The 21764-nt window shown below is 51.6% G+C and overlaps 7 protein-coding genes across 7 annotated transcripts; 1 reads left to right on the forward strand and 6 right to left on the reverse strand.

Moving 5' to 3' along the window:
- Positions 1-298: 298 nt before the first annotated feature.
- Positions 299-908, reverse strand: ALTATR162_LOCUS10209 (uncharacterized protein; the record flags this gene model as incomplete). Its single annotated transcript, XM_043317845.1, has 2 exons — positions 299-806; positions 862-908. The coding sequence occupies 2 exons, from the start codon at positions 906-908 to the stop codon at positions 299-301; spliced, it is 555 nt and encodes a 184-aa protein (XP_043173780.1).
- Positions 909-1263: 355 nt separating this feature from the next.
- On the forward strand, positions 1264-2311 carry ALTATR162_LOCUS10210 (uncharacterized protein; the record flags this gene model as incomplete). The annotated part of the gene is made up of 3 exons (XM_043317846.1): positions 1264-1678; positions 1737-1783; positions 1832-2311. 3 exons carry the CDS (start codon positions 1264-1266, stop codon positions 2309-2311), a joined length of 942 nt encoding a protein of 313 aa, XP_043173781.1.
- A 41-nt stretch (positions 2312-2352) lies between these two features.
- ALTATR162_LOCUS10211 (uncharacterized protein) lies at positions 2353-3075 on the reverse strand (the record flags this gene model as incomplete). Its single annotated transcript, XM_043317847.1, has 1 exon — positions 2353-3075. The coding sequence occupies one exon, from the start codon at positions 3073-3075 to the stop codon at positions 2353-2355; it is 723 nt and encodes a 240-aa protein (XP_043173782.1).
- A 375-nt stretch (positions 3076-3450) lies between these two features.
- ALTATR162_LOCUS10212 (uncharacterized protein) lies at positions 3451-5600 on the reverse strand (the record flags this gene model as incomplete). The annotated part of the gene is made up of 3 exons (XM_043317848.1): positions 3451-4754; positions 4816-5452; positions 5505-5600. The coding sequence occupies 3 exons, from the start codon at positions 5598-5600 to the stop codon at positions 3451-3453; spliced, it is 2037 nt and encodes a 678-aa protein (XP_043173783.1).
- An 828-nt stretch (positions 5601-6428) lies between these two features.
- On the reverse strand, positions 6429-13017 carry ALTATR162_LOCUS10213 (uncharacterized protein; the record flags this gene model as incomplete). Its single annotated transcript, XM_043317849.1, has 5 exons — positions 6429-6727; positions 6781-9785; positions 9881-10085; positions 11484-11531; positions 11589-13017. The coding sequence occupies 5 exons, from the start codon at positions 13015-13017 to the stop codon at positions 6429-6431; spliced, it is 4986 nt and encodes a 1661-aa protein (XP_043173784.1).
- Positions 13018-13845: 828 nt separating this feature from the next.
- ALTATR162_LOCUS10214 (translation elongation factor EF-1 alpha) lies at positions 13846-15719 on the reverse strand (the record flags this gene model as incomplete). The annotated part of the gene is made up of 6 exons (XM_043317850.1): positions 13846-14948; positions 15001-15019; positions 15072-15191; positions 15417-15472; positions 15529-15599; positions 15715-15719. The coding sequence occupies 6 exons, from the start codon at positions 15717-15719 to the stop codon at positions 13846-13848; spliced, it is 1374 nt and encodes a 457-aa protein (XP_043173785.1).
- A 3518-nt stretch (positions 15720-19237) lies between these two features.
- On the reverse strand, positions 19238-20618 carry ALTATR162_LOCUS10215 (uncharacterized protein; the record flags this gene model as incomplete). Its single annotated transcript, XM_043317851.1, has 2 exons — positions 19238-19980; positions 20030-20618. The coding sequence occupies 2 exons, from the start codon at positions 20616-20618 to the stop codon at positions 19238-19240; spliced, it is 1332 nt and encodes a 443-aa protein (XP_043173786.1).
- Between the last annotated feature and the right edge of the window lie 1146 nt (positions 20619-21764).

Consider the following 21764-nt stretch of genomic DNA (forward strand, 5'->3'; position numbering starts at 1 on the left):
AGCTGCTGTCAAGGCATGGGCGTTTGTTGTATGATGAACTGGACACGCCATGTGCTCAATATTGAATGCACAACCGCACGATCCTAAGCCTAACGATCGAGCTAGCCATGTGTTTCCGTTTCTTCGTTTATCCCTCGTCTTCTCCTTCACGCTCATGTTGCTCACTCTTCAAACCTTAGCAAACACGGAGGCGCGCCGCTGAACCGTCGATCGTGTTTTCATGCCATGGCACTCTCACAGTCCCAAAAACTGTGGTCCCAAAGACTGTGGCGCCAGATATTTACATCATCTTAACACCTTACAAGTTCAGACCATCAGCTAGTACCGCACCGTACCATATCATAGCCCCCAATCCTACCATGTTAACCAAAGTACTGACACCATGCAAGATACCAAACTGCTTGTTCAGTGCCTGCATCTCCTTGCTGTGCGGTCCAGCATCGTAACTCTTCTTTCCATCCCTGGTCTCCTGATGTTTCCTCAGACCCATAACCTCCGTTGTCTTGGGCCCAATGTACACCCAGTTCACCAGCGCTGTAAGGAACATGGTAGTGTGCAGCCAGGAACTCAGATTGTCGGTTGCGGTTGGTGGGATAGGGGACGAAGAGAGGAATGGGAGTAGAGAGGATGCACCCCCTCGCGGGTAGGTGAGCAGCATTACGACGGGAGTGATGGTCTGTAGCGTAAAGTATACGGGGAAGGTGTGCTTTTGGAGCGTGGAGAATTGGGGACGCGGAAGGACGCGGAAGGCTACGATGCCTGAGACAAAAGATTGGAAAAGCGTTGAGCCGAGGAGGGTGCCATAGCTATAGTTCTGTTAGAGTACTTGTTGCGCTGTGAGCTGGTCAAGTAGCTTTGTACCTGAGTAAATGGTATGTCGCCGGATTCTTGAACGACGAGAACGACATTGTAGCGGTTACGTGTTGTAATCAACCTTGTTAGCAGAAGCTGGTAGTATGATGTCCACCAGAAGAAGAGAATCGACAAGAAAAGTGAGGAGGAAAGTCGCAGTTTCAAACGAACGCCATGAGCAGCAGCCTCGGCAAGTGATGATCTCACAACATGACTGACCACGCGTTGACCCTGCATCCTACCCGCGAACTATTCCCTCTACAGCTTAGCACATCTGCCCCACTAAAGATTTCGCGAGCCCCTCCATCGCGCATCATTGCGTTGTGCGACAATCATCTCCAGCTTGTCTAAGACACGTCGCCAGCCGACGCCCACCGCATCCTTTCATCCACACCTACATCCGCACTCGGAATGCTACTCCCTTCGCTAATAAACCTCCGCCGCCCACTCAACACGCCCCTCGAGCCTGAAGACATCTTTGGGTCCTCCCTCGGGGGCATCTTCACCGATGATACACAGAACCAGCATGGCGACGATCCAAACACGGTCATCTTGTATCGCAACGCCAAGTTTGGAGAGTTGGAATTGAGGGTAGCGGATGTGAATGGCGAGGAGCAGAGACGAAAGTTTGCGCATTACCTGTGGAATGCTGGCGTCATGATGGCAGAGCTGGTCAGTGGGCGGGTCGAGGGCGGGGATTTAGGCGCAAATGGCAAGGGTTTGCTCGAAGATGAGGAGGGTTGGAAAGACGGCCAGTGGTGGACGGACAAGGAGGAGGAGAAACAGTGGAGTGTCGAGGGCGAAACGGTGTTGGAGTTGGGTGCAGGTGGGTTGGGCTGGAAAGATAGGTGAAGAAGAGAGTACTGATGGAACATTGCTCGCAGGCGTAGGATTAGGTGGGATTCTTAGTACGTTGGCGGGCGCGAAAGAGGTACGTCCGTGCCCGGACACCCGCATATTTCAACTAACAGCCTGCTAGGTCGCCATCACCGACTACCCGGCCGCTCCTATCCTCGATACCCTCAAAACCAACGTCGCGAAGAACGTCCCAGCGGCTTTGAAACCCAACGTGACCGTCGAAGGCCATCAATGGGGCTCGACAAGCACACCCTTTGAAACTTCGCACGCGCACCGCTACACGCGCATCCTCGCAGCCGATTGTCTCTGGATGCCATGGGAGCACGAGAGCCTTGCCAAATCGATGCTGCACTTCCTTTCCGACAAACCATGCGCACGTATATACTGTATTGCAGGCTTCCACACAGGTCGCGCCAAGGTCGCGCCCTTCTTCGAAGAGGTGGTGCCGGACCAAGGGCTCGAGGTGGAGGAGATATACGAGATGGATGTGGATGGACAGCGGCGGCCATGGGCCAAGGAGCGCGATGGCGGTTTGGAAAATATGGGCGAGCGGAAAAAGTGGCTCGTTCTGGCGCGGATACGGCGGGCTGTTCGATCGTAGCAGTAGTGGTAGTTTTCCTTCTTGATAGACGATGCGCCGAATCACACTCTCTTGAAGCAGAGCGTAACAACACTGCTGCCCGTCTTGCCTCCGAACGTGAAGCTAGGGTACTTGACTTTGCCCTCAAACTCCAGCTCTCCGCCTGCAAACCAGCCCTTCAGCTCCTCTTCTGTCCAATTACAGCTCGTAATGAGGAACCTACCGCCCTTCTTCATGAGCGGCTCAACCTTTGCCCTATATCCCTCACAAATCCTGCGACCTTGGGCGTCTTCCTCTTGCGACAAGCATATAGCGTCAAATGTGCCCTTGTCCAGTACAACATCGAAGCCAGAGCCCAGCCATGCGCCCGGTGGCTGCGACAAGATATCCCACTCATGGAACGCAATGTCCTCGTAAGAGGCATCCTTCGCATCGCGGATTGACGTCGCAAGCGTAATGCTCTGCGCAGAGTAATCGACGCCCACCATCTCGCCATTCCACTCGTCTTCCCGCAGCGCAAACGGCAGATGTCCATTCCCTGTTCCTAGGTCTAGAAATCGTGCAGCTTTCTTGTCATCCCCGTCACCTTCCTTGTGTATGTGGCCTTCATCGCTGAGGTCTTCAAGGAAAGACAGCATGCGCTCCTCAGCACCTGCATCGCTGAACCATATCGTTCCTTCGTCGTCGGCGTTTGCGGCGAAATTTTGGCGTTCGGTGTTGTAGGCGGCCTCCCAGTACGACTTGGTGCCCAGTTCGCTGGGATCGAGGTGCGTAGGCGCGGTCATCGGGGGTGTAATCGATGGAAAGGGGAAGATGGTGGTGAGTACAGCAGGCGCGCGAGATAATGCGACGTCGGACTGGAGAGCTGGTGCGTTTTTTTCTTGGAGGGGTAGCTGTATGGTTCCTGGCTGGACGTCCCCGCGCACCATGCAAGCGAGGCGGGCCGCGCTGGGGATGACGAAGCAGTTAGGTTCACTAGTTATATGGAACTACAATCACGATAGAACGGGGCCATATACGATATGCACACAGAAGCAATAGACCGAGACCCGCCAGTCAATTTTGCCGACATCCATGAAAAAGATGCATCGATCATGTATCCCAGTTGGTATCTTTCAAGTTCTGATGTGAATGGCTGAAGATATGGCGTATTCTTCTAACTATTGATACCAAAGTCCAAACGTATCCATATTCGAAAAGTTTTCGTTGGTGATATTCTCCGTCAGGTTGCCAAAGTCGAACCCAGTGTTATCCCCGTCCGGGAAAGCTGAATCGTGACGTTCAGCAGAACCTAAACCCTGGTCGTACGCGCTCGCAAAAGTCGTACCGTTATAATCAAAGTAACCATCGCCTGCTCCCAGCATAAAGTCGTCGAAAATGAGTTCCGGCAACAAATGTAAATCCGGGTCGGACGTGGACGTATATATCGGTGTAGCGTCGAAAGTGTCGGCGATCTGGCTATGTGACTCGCAGTGATGCTGTTGGCGCACTGATCGGCCAGTAAGCGTCCGAGCTAACTTTGAGAGCATGTTTGGTCGTCCTTCACTTGAAACCGGTCTCTTCCTGCTCGCCTCAGCATCGACATCTTGGCGCATATATCCCTTCCAATGCGTCATGGTCAGCCCATTCTTGAAATGACCTGCTATATGCGCCTCTCGGTCGTCCCACGTCTTCAGCACCTTTGCACAAAATCCGCAGACCCAGTCTTCTACGGAATCGGTGCCAGGCCCTTCTCGTCTCCAAAGATTGCGGATAGTCTCATCCAGTTTTGCTTTGTGGAAGTTTTTGACATGCTGGCGTAGATGATCCGGCCGCAAGAATGTTCTTTCATCTTCGACCTTGTTCATACACTCGGCTATGCGGTGACATTGTGCAAAGTGCTCATCGCTAGGGTTTGATACCATACAGAAGACGCAGAATATGGACGTGTCTGAGCGAGATGGAAGCGTGAGACTTGGACCAGTAAGCAAGCATGTCCACTTTCGTTTCGGACGATGTTGGGTTTCCTCATGGCGGCGCCAGGACTTGCGTGCGATATGTTGGTAGCAGAAAGTACATTGCCAGGTCTTTGAACCGTTATCTGTTTCGTGGACAGATAGTGATATCGATGCTGGCAGGACGGGTAAGACCTGGTGGGTTGCATGAGGAATGTTGCTAGACTGGCCGTAATCCTTTTTCTTGCCTCGTCTCGACGTGACTGTACCTGTTTGGTTGGAATTTTCGGCTGGGTAATGAGACGTAACAGAACTGCGGCGATTGTAACATGCTCCGTTCGATTTCGCCGTCGATGTCACGTTCGAAAGTCTAGTTTTCCGCGAACCCTCATTTTCCGAGGCCGAATTTGACGAACTTGCATCGACAAACCTTCCTCTTGCCCTTGCATTGGTGAGCCAAGTGCTAACCTGTTTCTCAGTGATGGCGCATTTTTCGGCTAGTAAACGTTTGGTATCAGTGTCTGGATAAGCTAGATGTAAGTGTACGAAGTCAGTGTATGTCTCACATGCAGTTCGTACAGGGACACTTACGGTTGTTTCGGTTGTCTTTTAGCCACCCTTGCAGACATCGCGTAGCATGCAACTCAAGTTTGGTAGGCGGTCGTCGAGCACTTGAACGTTTGACCTTTAATAGCTGGCTTGCTGAAGATGGTGATGATAGTTCTGTATTCGGATCACATGAGGTGCAATTGGCAGCCTGATCCGGGCCGATAAGTGCCGAGATCTCACATGCAGAGCATCGCCCGGTACCCTTAGGTTGGGAGAGATTTCTCGACGGAGGTTCACTTATGATATTCAGTCGAAGTTGTGCAGTGGTCGTTTTCGGCTGTTCAGCGATACAGACGATAGCCTCCGATGTTGCAAAAGCTTCACGGGTACAGTCTTCGCATCTAAGATTCTCCCTGGGGTTTGCTATGTTCCAGAGTTGACATCGAAGGCAATCATGACCGTTGTTTTGTGTCACGAACAAAGACTCGTTACTAGAGCAAACCTTCGCGGTGAACACATCGAGTCTGGCATCCTGGGGCTCAGTCGAATTGGCAGTTGCTCTCAAGCGAATTCCATTTTCTACCTCAAGGTTCAACGAGTCGCCAAGGTCTGGATGGTCACGTTCTTGTCGGAATGGAGAGAGCGTTCTGTAGATCGAAGAGCTTCCTGACTGGTTGATCTGAGCAGAATTAGCGGCTGCATAACACGGGTGATTACAAATAGAGTAGTACCTGGAATCCTTCGTCGTCTTCTAAAGTGGCAGAGCCGTAGCCCGAATCAAAAGACCATATACTGGAGGCTTTATTCTTTGGCGTCGGAGATAACATCGCGATGAAGCGCCAACAGTATTGTTTGAGTGTGTGGAACCGGTGTGTAAACGCTCTGTGGGTATTGCGATACCTTTAACGGAACGTAGATAACGGACCGCGAGTACAAATAATAAGACATGTCCCGCACCGACGCGCGAAGACACCCATTCAAGCTATTCTGAGATACAGGGTGTTCGTGGCTGTCCTGGACGCCTAATATGCGGCACAATTGTGGCGCTGCTTCGCCATTGGCTCAGGAGCCTGTCTTCTGCGCAGCAACGAGGCCATGCTATGTACCTCAGCCTCGCCTGAGGCTGAAGTACAGGGAGTGTCGTACCGTTTGGAAAGGTTGGGGGCCGAAGCGTGATATGTTGCCACGTTAAACTGAGTGTGGCGCCGGCACCGAATGGCGATGCGCGTTGGAAAGCATACAGACAGGCGGTGTGAGTCGCTCAGAACTAATTCAATGAACTATGGAACTGCTATTTGTGCGGGAGGACGCGTTAACCTCCCCAAAAACATGCGCTAGCAAGACTGTCGCACTCCTCAACATGGCATAAAGTGATTTGGCTTGAGGTCGAGTTCACAACAACAATCATATTCAAAGTATTAGTGCGAAACAAAAAAAATCTTGGGTATTTATTTTTTCAACTCTCGCCCTACCAAACAATGCCGTAATGCATATAGCGCAGTTTTGCGAACAATGTGTGTAAACCGAGAAAAAGGAAAAGCGCTCTATAACAGCACGCCTATTCCTATTCCGTCCAGCACCACTCCGTCCCGTTCCATCCGTATGCAAATGATCGTAAAGTCGTTCTGTATATTCGTCCCTCTCCGTCTCTGCCCTTAGGCAGCTTCCCCGACGACCCCACTGCCAGCACCAGCACCCTTACACCAAGGATGCTCCAGTACCATGCTGATCGTAATCCTCTTCTCCACGTCTCGATCTAACATCAGTCGCACGAGGTCGATGCTCTCTTCCGACATGACCCACGGTACGCGTAAATCGTGGTCCATGATTTCGTCGATGGAGTAGAATGGGTTTTCCTTGTAGATGATGGTGTAAAGGAGGATACCGAGCGCCCATACGTCTTGTTCTTTACCGCGGTAAGCTTTTCCGGCTAGGACTTCGGGGGCGGCGTAGTCTAGAGAGTGTTAGTATGATCATCGTGAATGGAGAAGCGGAAGAGAAACTTGCCAATAGTGCCGACAAAGACGTCAAACGGCCCGCTCTTGATGTACGCTGCGCTTCCAAAGTCGATGAGCTTGATGTTGCCTTCACCATCGAGGACGACGTTTTCGTCCTTGATATCTCGATGTACGACCTTCGCCTTGGTATGCAGATGATGTACCGCTTCTGCCACTTGTACGAAGATCTTACGGCACTCCTTCTCTTCCATGTTGACTCGCAGCTCGATATAGTCGAAAAGATCCATGCCCGGTAGACCGTGTGGTACCATCTCGATGTAATAGTTGATATCATCCTCGAAGAAATCGGCCATCTCTACAATATTGGGATGCTTGAACCCGTCACGTCGGAGGTAGTCTAGTACGTGAATCTCGAGCGGCACAGTTCCTAGCCTTCGGTCTCGCGTCCATGTATCAACTAAAATCCGCCGCTTCGTAACGTACTTGATCACAACCTTCTTGCTACTGACCTTCTTGTACCGACAGAGCTTAACTTGCCCATACGCGCCTTGGCCCATATCCTCTAGAACTACAAAATCGTTGATAGTCTTCTTTTTGGATGGCTCTTCCTGCACAGGAACCCGTGATGGAGCCATATCTTTTGTCTGAATTTGTTGCGGAGTGTTAGGTCGCATAGCTTCTTGAATTTGCTGGGTGAGGAGCGACACTGCAGGCGGCGTTCCTTGTGATTGATGCGATTCGGGTTCTTGCGGCACAGAAAAATTTGACTGGCCTGGTTCAGGTTGGCGCGGTGAGGGTGGTCGTGACATGAGAGGAGTCACGGGACCAATACCATGGTTTGCAGCATGCAGCTGCCTGGAGTATGTTATCCACAAGGCGTAGACCAGCTCTGGACCCGTGGTAGGTTTGGGTGACCCATCCTCCTCTTCAATGACATTCTCATCGAATCGGGGAGACTTTTCGCTCTTGACCACTCGCATCTGCACGTCGACCATGATTTCCGAGCCGTCGCGATGTAGTGCTGGCAGTCCACTTGGTCGCAGGAAGATCGCTGCCGCATCTGCGCTACCCTCTCGCATGGCGAGCAGGGCACGGGCACGGCGGAAGCTGTGTTCGGGGATGACTATTCCGTCGACCAACTCAATCTTGTCTTCATCGGTCATGACGTGCAGTATCCTGTCGAATGCGGGTATGAGCTTGCTCACGTGAATACCTTCGGGCCGTGGCTGTCCGAACAGAGCTGATGAAAAGACAGAATTGGAGCTTGTGATTTTGAGGTCGTCGGATGATAAAACGATGATACCCGCGATATGTGGGAAACTAGAGACGCGGAAAGTGGGTTCGCCAGGCATCGCTTCCACGGTCACTGGTATGTTGATGCTGTTTGAAGTTCGAGCCGTGTAGCTGCGAAACTCGTCGATCGACTCATAGTCTAGCGCCCCAGTGTTTGTTCCTCGAAGTCGTGGTATGCCTGGTATGAGTCGCTTGAGATCCATTCCTCTCCGTAACCGATCGCTTCCGAAGACAGCTTCTGTTGCGCCCCAGCCCTTGGATACGCAGCCTACATCGTCGACTGTGATATATACGACATCTTCCGCGATCTCCTCAAGCACCCAGATGAGACTACCCCGCTTCTCTTTGACCCACAAGCTGGCAGATCCAGTCGAGCCATTGCGCTTCTGTATCGGTATGACGTCTCCACAAAGTAAGACGCCTCGTGAGCCCTTGTGTTCGTGGTTCAGCTTGCCCGTCTTCTTCGCATTGTAGTACGATGAACCACTACCATCGTCCGTCTGTGCCTTTCTCGCGGCGATCACTCGTGATGGCGCCTTACTCAATAACCGTGCTGTGACACCACTGCCGACTTTCAGGTTGTTAGTAGCAGGAGACGCTCCGGACAGTGCGTTCTTCGAGCCAACTTCGGGATCCCTGAGCTTGCTTTCGAGCCACTTCCTACGGTCCTCTCGTACAACTTCAAGTATGCCCAACTTGCGCACCTCAGCCCTCGTTACACCAAACACAAGGCATGCCAAGTCATTTGCGGATGTGATGGTCCATGGCGTGTCTGTCTCGGTGGTGAATATGGCTTGTGCTGCTGGAGCGTGTCGGCTTCCGTGTCCATGCGGCGCTGATCCCGCAGAATGAGGCCCTGGTGCATTGCTGAAACTTGGCGGCAGAGTTGGTATAGTGCTAGGAGATACGAGGTCGCTGATTTTCTCTTGGTCTCCCACCCGATATGGTTGCGCCAATGCATCGTGGAGTTGGCTTTGGATTGTAAGAGGCACGACGTCGGTAAGGGTTCGTTTCAGTGCAGCTCGTTGGGGACGTGCAGGTTGCGAGGCCGGTGGAGGTGGAGAAACTGCTGCTGCGCGTGTGCTCGAAGCGTCGGAGGTGAAGTCGGTACTTGATGAGCTTCTCCCTTCCCGAGAGTCTGATGTACTGCTGGTATCGGCATTATCGGTCGTAGTTACCCTGTGTACTGGTGGTCTCGCAGCTTGAAGCATGTTCTCGGGGCTGGCTGATCGATCGACTGTGAAACCTTTCTCAAATGGGTTCTCACCAGACATGTCCGCAGGCCCTGTCACAGGGCCTAGAGCTCCCAGTCCATGAGCTCCTGTACCGTCTTGACCTATTAGGTTTGCCCGTGTAAGCAGCTCCATCATGCTCTGCACTTCCTGATCGCCGCTGAGTTTTGCCTGGGCGTTTGCTATTCCAGGGTTTGTCGCGGCCCAGCCCAGCCTGTCCCGCATAAACTCGATGGACCGCTTCAGCACATTCTGGCGATTGTGTATGAACTCTTCTGATTGTGTCGCAAAGGAGAACGAGTGTAGAGACTCAGAGGGAAAGCGAGTGAGATCCTCACCAAAGGCGAAGGTCGGTGACCCGGGGGCTGTGGGCGCAGATTCAGAAGGATGTCTCGATACTGGTGGCGTGGCGATGTTCAACGAAGCGGCTCGTTGGGTCGTCTGCAGCTGTCTTGGGCCTGGCTGCTGACGGATGCGACGAAGGCCTGAGGATCCTAGACCGTGTTCATGCTCGGGCACAATGGGCGACCTGGTGCATATGTGTCAGCCATGGCCCACAACCCAGAGGATGCTCCTTCCTAACCGGCCTCCTTCTACGGCCACCTCTCTCCTCGTTCCACTCACCTTGCCATGCGGTCGAGTTGCCCTGCATCGATGCTCAGGCGCTTAGCCGTATCGATGGGTGGCGGCGGCCCGGTTCGCCAGTTCAGCAGGCTCGAGGTGCTTTTCGTCTTGACCAGCGGGGCATATTCGGAGAGGTGCTGTGACTGTGCGAAGGAGTTGAAGGGTGCTTCTTCTGGTAGAGAGCCTGGCGGGGTGAGGATGTCAGCTAACAAATCCATGTCAAGCGGTAGTATGCAGTGTCAAGTGGCGAGCTAGGTAGTCTAGTAGAGCAAGATGCGAGTATTGAGGTCGGACATCTATCGTATACTGCAGTCTGAGTGAGTGCAGCGCCTCGGTCCAGTTTCTCTCTCGGTGCGTACAACTCGCGGAAGCGTTCTGAGCGGCCAAGCTTACGAAGCTTGTCATCGGAACTCGGTGATGCAGGCCGTTGAGACAGTCGTGGGCGTCACGACGTGAGACGAAGGGTCATTTGACGTACCATGATCATTTGGCCTGCTCATTCCCTGAGGCGTACGAGCGCCTGTTCCCAGGCCTGGGCAATTGTCTCGGCTCGGTAAAATCAGACACAGCGAATAACGGCGAGATGACTGGTCTTGGTCTACAGGTACACAGCTTAATGTGTACTGACCCGTGTGTCGCGTTTGGAGCGGATATATCGCTTCTGGGGTACGGCAGGATGATGCGCGGGCAGGTGGTGCAAAGGCTTTGGCGGGGGCGGCAGGGCTGCTGAGGGCTTGAGTCGGATATCACCTGCAACGGAATTGGCTGTTCAGTAAGAAATGCGATGCGAGATGCAGGCTGGAGTCAACGGAAGAGCAGTAGGCGTGTACAGTGAATGGCATGTAGTTACGTCGCGGGCACTATGCGACTTGAGACGGCAACGGCGTTATTTGCATTGCGCCCACGCTGGCCCCGCGAAGTGCACAGACGATCCACCCGCCGTCGACGCTATCAGATCTGATCTACCAGACCGACTGGGGCGGAACACCACCAGAACACTACATCATGGCACGCTAGACGGCGAGGTTGCACAATAAACCAAATCTGCGTACCATACTTGGGATACCCAATGCTTCTGGCGGAACATCCACTTGTGCCACACAAGCTTCCGCAGCCGGACCTGGCTTTATCTGTCCGACAAGCCTCCACTAGCCTTTCCTCTGACATGTGCTGCTCTGCCGCGTCTTCCATCACCTTGCGCACAGGGTAAACGTCCCGCAAATCTAACCGGTGTCCATGTCGTCATAGCATGCCCATAGGAACGTGGTATACCGCTGCCTCTCCAGCATCCGTATGTACAGTGAGTATGGAAGTAACAGATGTCAGTCGCTCAATGGAGGCTTTTGAATTCTCTGCTCGTCATGCAGAAGATCGTGCAGGTTGCGACCACCGTGATTAGCTCCGCATACCCCGGAAAATGCCATTGGTTGAACATGGCTCCTGTGCATGCCGTGTGCCGAACCCATGCATCCAATCTGGACATTTGGAGAGGCTTCAAGCCATCAGTGTTGTCGAAGAGTGCCTTTGTGCTGGTTCCAGAAATTCCTGCAGCCTAGGCTTGGGGTTAGCAGTTGTCCTCGCCGCGGCATCCGCATAGACACACCTCGATGCATGTTGACCTGGTCTATCCACCACTCGCCAAAGCTGTCGTCTGTGGCCATATCAGCTGCAGTCACTCTCTCCTCCCGTTTCAATCCACACAGCATACAAGGCTGCCGCGCCGGTATACCACCTTCAGACTGCTTCAACATCTTTACCGGCATCGTCTCTTGCAAGTCTGGCCCACGGTCCAGAGTACCAGCTTTGATTTGATTTGCTCCAGATACGACATGTCGTAGTCGCCCAACCTGCTCTTTCCAGCTTCTGACCACGTCTGAGACCTCCCGCTCTTCTTTCATGTTCTCACCCTTATCAATGCCCGTCAACTTCATCCCGGAAGTTGCTCGTGATGACGCGGGGCCTATCCGCATGCCTTGGGACAGGTGCTGGTCTCGCTTCCAGCGCAGTTTCCGACCAGCTATGATGTGTGCCGCAACATTCCCAAGGGCGAGGTAGCCTTGGAGGTAGGCGATTGTCGCGGGCTCGGCGAGCAACTTGTTCCTCATGGGTAGGGGTTGCGCTGCCATGGGCTTGAATAACTTCTCCTGTGCCTCCGCAAATAGAGAAGGGAAAAGTGATAGCAACACACCTGGCGGCGGCACGTTTGTAGGAGGTAATTCACCGGGCTTCGGGTCTGGTGCTGTAGGAGAAAGTATCGGAGCTGGTGTAGTGGCTGATTCAACGTTTTCAGTCGACTGCATAGTCTCGTTTCTGCTCGGTGCTTTAGTAGAGATAGAAGCCTCCCAATCATCGAATTCATCCCATCCATCATCTTCTTTCTCTGCTGCTGGTGGAGGTGTTGGGACTGGCCGTTTCGGTTTAGTAGCAGCACCAAATCCGGCCTTAAGCTTCTTGCTCGTGGTCATTTGGCCCTCCAAAACTCGACTTGCGCCGGCAGTATTTCCACTCCTCGGGACGGGTGGTTGAGACTGTGATATGCTCATATCACCTAACAAATCCACGAGTGGTGAAGACGATGCAACATGTGCTGCAGTGAGCGCTTTACCTTCCTGTTTGCCTTCAAAATCACCAAAGTCGTCGTCATCATCAAAATCATCTTCTGCATCGAACAGTACGCTTGGGTCGGCTGATTTCTTAGCCTTTACAATGGGTGCTCGCTGCCATGTTTGCTCCACCGGTTGGGAGGATGGTTGCGATGTAAATGCGAAAGGGTCATTGGTGGTTGACGTAATGTTCCATGCGTTCGATGGTGGTTGGGAGACTGGAGGCGACGTGAAGGCGAACGGATCTTGCTTGGCGGCAGGAGCGGGTTCGGTGGATGTGCCGCCCTCAAAGTCACCCCAGTCGTCATTGTCTTCAACTGTGGATGCTTGAACGGAGGTCGAACCAAAATTTTGATTGTTGCGTATAGGCGGAGGTTGCTGTGACGGTGTTGCTGAAATTGGTGTGTTGGCCAGGTCATTGAAGAAGCTGAAATCTGATGCAACAGGTATAGTCTTCCGCGTATTGATGGGCTGCGACTGCTGTTGGTTCAAAGGAGGGTCGGCCCCGAATTCTGCGAAAAGATCTGCTGACATCACTCGTATAGAAGGATCGAGAATGTAAGGTTGTAGAGCGACACCAGCTTGCATGTGGTTCATGAATACACGCCAGCGCTAAAGCCGAAAGAGTGGGCCGGCCATTGAACCCATCAAAGAGCCACAACACCCACCAGCTTCTTCACATATGGTGCAATATCAAACCAACCCCACAAAGCATGATGAGCAGTTTTTCAGCGTAAATAGTGTTTTGCCAAGAGGTGCTCGGAATACTTCTAACCAGCTTTCACGCGAGTAAAAACGCCAAAACACGCCCGCTTCAAGCATCGGTCGGAAAGCCTAACGCTTCCTGGCAGAAGCATCTTACCAGCATTGCGGCCGCGAAACTTCCAAAAGTAAACAGTATGTGTGATGCATGGAATTGTGGTAATCCTAGAGTGACCCAGTGTACACGATTACATAGTTGCCCTACGGGATCAAACTATGCCCAGAGTGCCAGATGTCATAAGAGATCGCGATGCACAGTAAGACATTTGTCGCAATGTCCAGCGAGAGCCTCGGAAGATTAAGACGCTACTATTGACGGGCAAGACATGCGAGATAAATTAAAAGAGGCAAAGCAGATAGCTGGTAGACACCAACATCACAAGTCGATCACGCATGTTCTGAGAAAAGGTTTTTGTTCATATCCCACCCATGTTTTCATTCAGATCATTATGGAAACTATGGAAGGACGACGCCAGGACCCCAGACCGTTATGCATGACACGTTTCAAAAGTCATCACAGCTTTTCCGAAGCAACCACATCCCCAGAACCAGGTATCTAGAGACGAAAGAAGAGAAACAAGCAACCCAAGAAGAGAGCGCTTATTTCTTGGAAGCCTTCTGGGCGGCCTTGGTGACCTTGCCGGCCTTGTCGGCCTTGACGACGGACTTGATGACACCGACGGCAACGGTCTGACGCATGTCACGGACGGCGAAACGACCGAGAGGAGGGTAGTCAGTGAAAGCCTCAACGCACATGGGCTTGGAGGGAACCATCTTGACGATGGCGGCGTCACCAGACTTGATGAACTTGGGAGAGTTCTCAACAGACTTTCCGGTACGGCGGTCAATCTTCTCGAGGAGCTCAGAGAACTTGCAGGCAATGTGGGCGGTGTGGCAGTCGAGGACTGGGGCGTAACCGGCACCGACCTGACCAGGGTGGTTGAGGACGATGACCTGGGCGTTGAAGGACTCGGCACCCTTGGGGGGGTCGTTCTTGGAGTCACCGGCAACGTTACCACGACGGATCTCCTTGACGGAGACGTTCTTGACGTTGAAGCCGACGTTGTCACCGGGGACACCCTCGACAAGCTGCTCGTGGTGCATCTCGACGGACTTGACCTCAGTGGTGACACCAGCGGGGGCGAAGGTGACGACCATACCGGCCTTGATGATACCGGTCTCGACACGACCGACGGGCACCGTGCCAATACCACCAATCTTGTAGACATCCTGGAGGGGAAGACGAAGGGGCTTGTCGGTGGGACGGCTGGGAGGGTCGATGGCGTCAATGGCCTCGAGGAGGGTCTTACCAGTGGCCTTGGCCTTGGTCTCCTTCTCCCAACCCTTGTACCAGGGGCAGTTGGAGGAAGCCTCGATCATGTTGTCACCGTTGAAACCGGAGATGGGCACGAAGGGAACGTGCTTGGGGTTGTAGCCGACCTTCTTGATGAAGTTGGAGGTCTCCTTGATGATCTCCTGGTAACGCTCCTCGGACCACTTGGTGGTGTCCATCTTGTTGATGGCGACGATGAGCTGCTTGACACCGAGGGTGTAGGCGAGCAGAGCGTGCTCACGAGTCTGGCCATCCTTGGAGATACCAGCCTCGAACTCACCAGTACCGGCGGCAATGATGAGAATAGCGCAGTCGGCCTGGGAGGTACCAGTGATCATGTTCTTGATGAAATCACGGTGACCGGGGGCGTCTGAGTCATGTTAGTGAGATGCGCAGCGCGATGAGAGTGCATAGAGACATACCAATAACGGTGACATAGTACTTGACAACATGTTAGCATCCTGAGACACGTTGGTAGTGGGCAGGTACGAACCTTGGGAGTCTCGAACTTCCAGAGAGCAATGTCGATGGTGATACCACGCTCACGCTCGGCCTTCAATTTGTCGAGGACCCATGCGTACTTGAAGGAACCCTTACCGAGTTCGGCGGCTTCCTGTGAGGCTTGTTAGCGTGCTGTGGCCAGAATAGGGAAATTGGATGTGCGTCATGGTGTTGGAGTTCGCGAACGCCGCATGCGGATTAGCGCTAGCGCGTAAAAGTTCGCACAACCCCACCACCCAAAAATGCCCCTCATCGCGATAAGCCAGCAAATAGCTAAGCGCTCAAAGAATGCACCAGGTGGATGCGACTGTCCATGTAAAAGAAAGTGATGTCGTACCTTCTCGAACTTCTCGATAGTACGCTTGTCAATACCACCGCACTTGTAGATCAAGTCTGTATCCCATTGTAAGTTGTATGACCCCGCAGTCGTTCGGAGATGGAAGGCTTACGGCCGGTGGTGGTGGACTTTCCGGAGTCGACGTGGCCGATAACGACCACGTTGATGTGCATCTTCTCCTTACTACAGACATGGTTAGTGAGCTGTACCAAAGTTGGTGTGGCGGCCTTGAGCTGCTCCAGTAGGCAAATGTCGAGGCTCCAGGAGCTCAAGGCGGCAGGCGGGCAGAGCGACTTACCCCATGTTGGCGGTGTTGTGATGTTTGAGTTATGTGGTGGTGTAGGGGAAGTTGTTTGATACTCAGATTTACAGCGCGCGGTGTAAGGTATGAGTTGGACGAAGAAGAAAAGTTGAGCGATGGAGGGGTCGGGTGCTAATATACTTGGAGGGTTGTGGGTCTGTGCTAGTTTTAGGCGCTAGTCCCCCGTTGGGCTACGAAAACTCCTTCACTTGCAACGAAATCAACAGCAAGAGAGGCAAAACGGATCCTCTTAATTGGCCCACATGCCATGGGGCCCTTCCAGCCGCCTTGACCGCCTGCTATGAGCTTGCCACAGCCGCAGTTGCCTCACGCGAGTCTTTTGGACCATCGTCATTGCTGTCCATCAGCCCTTTTTTCTTACCCGCGTCACCTTCGCGCTACAACTTTTGCTTTTGCACAATGCTCGATTGTTGCCTTTACTGCCGATTGACTTTACCCGGAAGAACGATCCAGTATGCAACCATCGCGCTGAAACGGTCCCGGCGTCACCTTTGCCGCACTGCAAAACTTTTGGCGGGGTACTGAGATTGCCATCATAATCTGTACCCAGCCCCACTACAGGCGGAGTCTATTGTGGCCTTGTCCATGGTGCTGCCCAGATCATGCACAACACCGTGTTCATTTCTTCTTCTCCGCTGCTAGCCACTGCTTTCATCACTTTTACCGTCACCTTGGGCATTGCTACTTATGGAGCCAGAACAATGGGCCCTCGTTGACTCACTAGGCGCTGTCATAGACGCCCAGTGTCTTTCAACCCAACTTTCGTGGGATTATCCTTCAAGCCGCTTACACGCCGCCTTTTACCGAACGTGGAACCTGTAGTGTAGTGGGAGGCTTCGCTGACCCCTACTTCACTAAGCGTCTTTGCTGAAAGGAAGCTTGTTTTAGGATCGAAATCTGCCCACTCCAAACGAAATTCGCTACCGCCATATCGACGCGGCATAAGCTTTCCATTTTCGCTTCGGAGAACGATACAGTTGCAGAGCTTCACCAGGTTCTCTGCTACGGAGGCTGTATGCATCCCACCCGCCTACGGAAGCTGAGTGGGTCACGAGAAGCGGAACCTATGAATCAGGAATCGACATTTGAGCTTGCCTTCTTTCGTCTCTTCGCCACATTCGATCTACTTCAGTTCAGGCCATCGTATGAAATTTCAAAAGTGCAGTATCCAGCTGGTCTACTCTAATCCGACGCCCGGAAGCCACCAAAGAGCTGACATTACGACATTTTGTAGGCATGGATTTTTTGATCACAACCTCGAGCTGCGATCTTATGTTCAGCGATCAATCTACATACCACGAACAAACCAACCCGATTCTATAACGTACCCTCTTCATCTATCACACGTCATCCATAGTCACATAAAGGTTGCGAGAGAATTGCTGCTTGGTTAGTGTGGGTGGAGAGGCTTGCAGCAACGCTACGTTTCCGCGCACACAACGTCCGTTGAAGTACCAGACGGGTGAAAGCCTGCGTATGGACCTAGCACCTCATTGCGTAAACCGTTATGCTTAGTCCCTCGTAACACCGTCTCTTGGGCCACTTCCATCAGTAAGGCTCCAAAAGTGACGGAATGGCTATCAGCGAAGCAATCGTTGTGCATCTTTGGAAAGCGTGTGCTCGTTTCCGAAAACAAGTACTGGTACTGAAATATTCACCTCGCACGCCCTGTTGTTCCGACGTCTTCTGAGCCTCGACAATTATCAGCTATGCATTCTCTACCTGACGAGGTTCTATTGAGATATTGAACTATCTCCCGCATCATTCTGCTACGCAGTATAGGAGCATAACGTCCCATCGTCATCGAGACCTCGCACCTGATTAGATCATACATCTTGCTTGCACAAGCAAACCGTTTCGAGCTATCATCAACAAAATAAATTATTTTACCAATGCTTTTCGCCTTGCTCTAAAAAGAACTGCAGCTCCACTGTCTGATAACATTTATGGCCTACCGTCCCACCACCCACCCGTGACTCTTCGTGAGCTTGCGAGGAAGCTCGGATTAATCATCTACCTTCCAGCTATGAGTAAAACAACACGGAGAGGATACTCGCTGTCTCTTGCGATCCGTCAAGCCTCTTCCTTCCGAACAAGGCTAGGTAGGAAAGGTATTCGGAAACCATCGACAGGAGTTTGGCAATTCGACGAACTCACAATAGCACTTTCCGAATGTGCACAAGCTTGCACTCAACTTGCCCATACTACCTAGGTAAGCTATTCGAGCACCAAAGTGGAAACGACACAAAACTCACCCCCAGCGGTGGCGAACGTTACATTGCGTCTGAAAAGTGTGAAAATTGAGATTTCGGGGATAGACTGCACAGGTTATGACAACAACAGAACGTTTTGGTGGTTTTGTGATCGATTCTGGCCATACGAAAAGCGAACCATACGAGATAGCAACGGCAATTGTAGAGAACTCGTCGCGACAGTCTTCAACAGTACTACAACCTGCTAGATCTGGCATCAAGCATGCAGAGTTAAGACAGGAGAAAGGCGAGAGATTCATCAGGAGGTTTGTGTCACTTGTTTAGAAACCAAGTAAGTAATTTGCACCGAACGTTGACGCGTCGTTTTAGTATGAAGAAATTCAGATCTCATAAGTTGTACCTCTAAGCATTGAAACTTCTCTTAAATTATGCATAGTAATCTATGTTGCGACTCTCACAGGAACGCAATAGTGTATACCTTTAGAGTACATATTTGATGAGACACAACTCATGAAAACGAGCTTCTTCGTACTACGAAGGGGGTCGAGGTTATAAAATACGAAGGTAGACCAGAAGTGTCATCGGAGAAAGGAAAATCACAACGTTTGTCGTGGAGTGGCACCGAAAGCAAGAGAAAGGGTAATTATCTTCGGGTCAAGCACTTTTCCGACGTTGATGTAGGAGCGTACCTCGTGTTTCCAATCCATCTGACAAGCCACGACTCGAGCACACCTTTACATTTTTCTCCACATTGTGTCAACTTCAACAAGCAGTCATTCGCATTGTGTCTTACAGCTCAACTTTCCAAGCAACTATTTTTCGGATATGACCATGAATGCCACCGTTATATGAGTCTCCGAGCCCATCAACCGAGGCTTTTTCTAAATCATAACCACATTCTTGTCGACAATCTTTGCAGGCTCATGGACTTCGGTGCATCTCAACCTACCGGATCATATCAAAATGGAAATCAAGAACTTTATTAGAAGGATCGCTGGCTTCGTCGTCGCCATCCTCGCACCCGAACGTTCTTTATCCTTAGCGTGCTTACAACTGCTACGTGTGATCACGGTCGTAAAGGCAACACGGAGGGTCAGGCTAGAACCTGTTCTCTTTCTTCTGCTGATAAGATAGTAGCGTACCCTGGACACTTTTGTTATGAAGATGGGTTGCAAAGTCAGAAGGAAACACACAAGGTCGGCTACCCATACTGTTCGATAACGTTGTCCCAGTCCAGATAGCTACTCTTATGACTAACCCTTTCTACACTCCTCGAATACTCATAGCTAGTCGTCTCTTACATTGTTCAATAGCCACTTCTGGCCTGCCCATTGCTCCTTCACAACCGGCCAGATCTGATCAGGCGGTAGTACAAACCCACCACCAGCCTCATCCTGAGGACTCAGCTCTATCGTCCAAGAATGTTTCGCGCCGTGTACAGCGTAGTGATGGTCTCTCGAGTTACCCGTCGAGAAGTAGAGGATCTGACAGCCAGGGCCAAACTCGTACGTGCTGTTCTTTGTACTAGCAGCCATGATAGCGTTCGCTGTGCCGCCAGCAACTTCAAGCATGCGAGGAAGAGTTTCTGGTAGCGGGTCGCACGAGAAACCATACGGAGTTAAGATGAGCTGACTGTACGAATGGAAGTCGATGAAAGAACGAATTCCAGCGCCAATTTGCGACACATTACCCGAAAGACCATCCATGGCTTGGTTCTCGGGCGTGTCGCCTGGTGCTTCTCCGCGGTATGTCTGTCCGCAAGGATCAGGTGTAGACCCACCCCCTGGCGGCTCCGCATCCCACTCATACTTCCAGTTGCGGTTACCATCAGTACCGAGGCAGGTGGTGTTGATGTTCGGGCGCGGCTGACGATTCTTGCGCCAGAGTCGATCATCAGTTTGTGAGTACAAGAAGCCATCGGGATTGTGGAAGGGCACGAGGTAGAAATCGTAATAGTCCAGGAAGGCAGTCACATTGGCGTCGCCTTTCTTGTAACCGTCGATTAATTGGTAGGCCAGGTACTCAATTACTATGACAGTCAGCCGTTGTTCCGCACTAGTTGGCATGCACCTTCTTACCCATGGTTGATATCCATTCTCTTGCGTGTACTGTCGCATGCCAGAGAATGACTGGCTTCTCCGTTTCATATCCTTCCTTCTTGTCTCCATGAAGATAGAAGGCCCAAATAGTCCGGTTTTCGTAGCTCTGTCCGATCGGAAATTTTTTCGAATTCTCGGGAAATGCCTCGACAAGATCGTCCCAGTACTGAAGATGGTCGGCATATGGATGATAGGTGTCGAACCAAGAGAGATCTGGTAGCTCCCCACGCTTGTGCAAGCCTCGTTTGTATATCGCTTCCTTGTCGGTGGAGCGTATGTATTTACCTAGATCGGAGTTGATGAGGTGCGCTCTCAGTCCTAGGGCGTTGAAGGAGTCCACCTCTTCGGGTGGAATAGCAATGGAAAGGGTGCCGCGGATAGGATGGGTGTGGTACTTGGAAAAACGCTTTTCGATATCACGAGCCTCTTCAGCAGAAGATGGAGTGACCGAGTAAACGTGGTAGCCATCATAGCTAACTTCGGCGCTGCGAGTCACAGAGCTGTCGCGAGACTCGAAGGGAGATGCTGCTGCCAATTGAGCGGCCAGCAACAGGTTTGTCCATTTCATGATGTATACCGACGGACCTTTCGATACCGATTGTACTGGGTAGTCTGCATGGTCTGTCTGAAGGGTTTATATACTCATACCTGAACCTTGCCATGACCTTATCAGGCAATGGAAGCCAAGTGAGCGATGATACAACGGTCCGACTTCATTGCGCTGCCTCGCATGGGGATATCGCAATGGCCTTTGACGCTTGGTTCATAATAAGTATGCGGAGTGTCGTTCAACAGTCGGCCAAGAATATGCCCGGATTTTGAGGTGTCTTGGGTATTACCAGCTTCCTGATCGGGCTTCGCCGCCCAGGAGCACGACATGGTAGATATCTATGTTCCCCTCAACTCCGGGTATATGATCGCTGCGGAAATTTATGGACCCGTCCACCCTGGATTTGGCAACTGATCGTTAATAGTGTCAAATAGTCGATATTAGTATACGGAAAAGCCACTTTTTGCATTGTAGATAATTTGCATTCACTCTGTTACAGTTGTTATTGCATATAGTTAAGATATAACGTGTGTAAAGGTGAAGGAGAAGAGGAGAGAGAGCTTTCATCTAGTCCTTTAGCGGATGTAAGCACTAAAAATGACGTCGTTGACCATACACATGGTAACTCGCCCACCTCCAAGGCTTCTGATAGGTCACTTCTAAGCTATCATATCATCTTTTACTGCACTTCTGTCTCTCCTTTAGTTTCAACGCGTTATATCTTACATATATGCAATAAGAACTGCCATAGAGTGAAAGTAATGACTTGCAATGCAAAAGGGGACGTTTTCTCATACTAATATTGACTATTTGACATTCTAAGACATTTTTGATGATCACCTTCCTGATTTGGGGGGGATTCTATTGTATTTTTACAGGCACTGATACTGATAGAGCCTTGAATCTGCTCTGCGTGATCCATGGGATTAGTGGCGATACTGCTGGTATTGCACACGCTGTGTCGGAGTTGAGTTCGCGCGGCTTATGCTATTCAGATCTCCACAGTCTAAGTGCTCTATTCGTAATACTGAGAGGACTGGATGAAGTAGGTGCGACTTTGGGACGTATGACGTGTTCTCCCTTCAATTAGCTCTTCCTTTCCTGCTAATGTTCGTTGCCTTGAGGCAGGCAACAAGCAAAGAGAAAAGAGACTCAGTGTCCATC

This window comes from Alternaria atra (assembly GCF_907166805.1).
Source record: "Alternaria atra isolate CS162 genome assembly, contig: 32, whole genome shotgun sequence".
NCBI lineage: Eukaryota > Fungi > Ascomycota > Dothideomycetes > Pleosporales > Pleosporaceae > Alternaria > Alternaria atra.